General features: G+C 37.3%; 1 protein-coding gene across 1 annotated transcript in view; it reads right to left on the bottom strand.

The window, feature by feature from the left end:
* Positions 1-843, bottom strand: part of CCDC122 (coiled-coil domain containing 122) — a 5,376-nt gene extending 4,533 nt beyond the window's left edge. The window contains exon 1 of the mRNA XM_015811060.1: positions 837-843. Within this exon, the coding sequence (XP_015666546.1) occupies positions 837-843 (7 nt within the window). The remainder of the gene's footprint in view (positions 1-836) is intronic.
* Positions 844-2,998: the final 2,155 nt, after the last annotated feature.

Raw genomic sequence — 2,998 nt, forward strand, 5'->3', positions numbered from 1 at the left:
AAAAAAAAAAAAAAAAAAGTTAGGGAGTAATGTTGATTCCCACACAGCCCTCAACGCTACCTTAATTCTAATTCTCAAAAGTAATTGGAAGACATCCTGTGATCATTCTTCAATGCTGGCGGATCCTTAAAATGCTAAGATTACTGCCAGTGAGCCAATCGGCATTTACTCTAAACAGAGAATTTAAAAATAAAGCATTTAAACAGTGTTCCGTTCCCATTCTTACTTTAATTTTAGGCTTTGTGTATGTCTGCAATGTTCTCTCAAATACGTAAATAACTAAAAGTTATAGAGCATGTAAATTAGCCAAAATTGGATAAAAGCAGTCCTTCTTTGGGTAAAAACAAAGAAATTCCATATCTATCGCAACAGGGACACTTAAGTTGACTTAAAGATTGCCACATGTCCTAAAATATATCTGAAAATCTCCTAAAATTGCTATTAAGACGCAAATCAATAAAACTAGCAATGGTAATTTGTTGAAATGAGATATAGATCAATCAATAATCAATGTCATCATACTTTGGAACAATGAAGTAGCATTCCTGGAATCCTTGCGCAATTTTAAACTAAAACTAAGACTAAAATCAATGAATAATCAAAGCAACAGAGATAGCTATGGATCATCCATCCATGTCGTGTTGGTTGGTTCCAATTTTTTGGCCCCAAAATGGAGAAATGCCCAAAATTCTTTGCAATGGATAAATTCCAAGGCAGGAGAACAATTTAGAAGTTTCATATTATATGTTTTTTTTCTGCTTAGTTTTCAAACTTGCCTAAAACGTTTGTATATTTTTTTTTTTCTTCTCTTTTACATTACGTATCTGAAAAAATACCAGCCATTTTGACTTATTCTTCAATTGCACCAAATTGCTTTTTAAAACACTTCAAAAATCTTACAGATAGCATTGCTTTTATGGTATTATTGCTCTGCAGTACTTAAATTTCCATACAGGAGTGTGTTAACTAGAGAATTCAGCATGAAATTCTGCATCTGTGCCTTTCTATATTTTATGCAGCTTTTAAAATTATTTCTCCTTTGTCATTTTTAATCGCAATTCTCTTCAGTTCTTTTATCCAGAAATTTTAAAATGCTTTGCTGAGAGACTAAAAAAGAGAGAGACTAGCCATTTCGTTCAGTTTTCTGCCATGTCTCATATTATGTTGTTCCCATCTTTCTATGTAAAATGAATTCCATTATTTACTAGTTAGCACTGTAGTATTGTTCTTTAAATCTAAAGAACGAGCAAAACAATGTAAAATGTTATATATCACGCTCACATGCACGCCTGCGTACTATTTACATATGTACACTCTTTGGAAAAGCTACAGATCCTCAAATCCTGGAGAAAAATCCTTGGGAATCAATAGAAATTCTTCTTAAATTTTCTGAACTGATTTACATCTATCATTCTGACTTTCAGAAACTGTCAGAAATGCCCCCTTAGAGAAACTGCAGTTTTCATATAACAGAGTGCTGTAAATTTGCAAATTCTTCTTTGCGTTATATTCATATTACACGAATCTAATTCCACAACTCTAGCTGGCAAGGCCTCGCTGTGCTAGAAAACCTAGTATTAGTATAAAAAAAAAAATCTGGATTTTTCAGATTTTTAAAGCAGGCCTTGAGATGCACAAAGGCCTGCTTTAAAAATCTGAAAAATCCAGAATTTGCAAATTTACAGCACTCTCTTATATGAAAAAAACTGCTTTTTCTTTGCAAAAAATCCAGGGCCTTGGTTCCTAGAATGGATAATATTAAAAAGCAGCCGTTCCAGAAACAGAACAAGAATTTTTGAAAAGGAAATGTTGACCAACCGAGTTATCGGAACTTCAGTTCGATCCGTCTAGTTGCAGCATGGAAGGCCAAAGCAATAAAACTGCCGTTTCCACAATTAATTTGATTTTCTTTTTCTGCAGGATGCCTATCCTTTCTTAATGGCTAAAATGGAGCACTGAAAATGATGAAGGACTGAAGTTATGTAAAGAGAACAGGTGAAATATATATGGGGGCCTTCACATCATCCTGAGGAAAATGGTATTTAAAAACTCTTTTTTGAGTTTTGTGTTTCTTAGCTCCTCTTTTAAATTAGACTCAGTTAAAAACCTACACGCTCACTTTCCTCATGTGGAACCGATTTTTTACGCATATTGTCTATTTCCTAGTATCGCTAATACCTGGAGATCTCAAGGTTTTCTAGCAGGTGTATTAAACCAGGAAGAAAGTTAGATCTCTCCCTTTTCCGAGCAGTCCTCGAGTGACAACATATAAGACAAGCTTGCTCATTGCAGTTGTCATTTGTGATCGTCTTAAAAGTGACCCACAAAAAATAAATGCAAAACTGTCGTAAAATGTGGCCACATGATTACAGGACGCTGCAAGCGGTCGCAAACGCGGGACAATTGCTGAACATGTGCAGTCACGTGACTATGGAGGGAATGGCCTGGCCGTCGTAACTTCGAATCTGAGTCGTAAATGCCTCTGCAGGAAGATCCTTTCCAGCTTTGAAAGGTCGTTAAACAAATCAAGGTTAAGTCAAGGTCTGCTTGCCAGCGATTCTTTGTCAACTTTTCCAGCTCAGCCCTGACGTCTTCACCCTTCACCCGACTCAACCTTGCTGAGATGTTTCTCCCATTTTCCGGATTTTTTTCCTGATTTTTTTAGGCGTCTCTTGCATTTTGGGGATGGCAACTGTGAGGACTGCAGCCAAGAAAATAAAAGATGCTTGCTCCTGGGGAGGAAAGCCATGGCAAATCTAGACAGCATACTTAAAAGCAGAGGCGTCACCCTGCCAACAAAAGTGCGTATAGTCAAGGCCATGGTTTTCCCAGTTGCAATGTATGGATGTGAAAGTTGGACCACAAGGAAGGCTGAGCGCCAAAGAATGGAGGCCTTTGAACTCTGGTGCTGGAGAAGACTCCTGCGAGTCCCCTGGACTGCAAGGCGATCCAACCGGTCAATCCTGGAGGAGATCAACCCCTACTGCTCTTTAGAAGG

The sequence above is a fragment of the Protobothrops mucrosquamatus genome, unplaced genomic scaffold, assembly GCF_001527695.2.
Source record: "Protobothrops mucrosquamatus isolate PMUCROS unplaced genomic scaffold, P.Mucros_1.0 scaffold28, whole genome shotgun sequence".
In the NCBI taxonomy this organism is placed as follows: Eukaryota; Metazoa; Chordata; class Lepidosauria; order Squamata; family Viperidae; genus Protobothrops; species Protobothrops mucrosquamatus.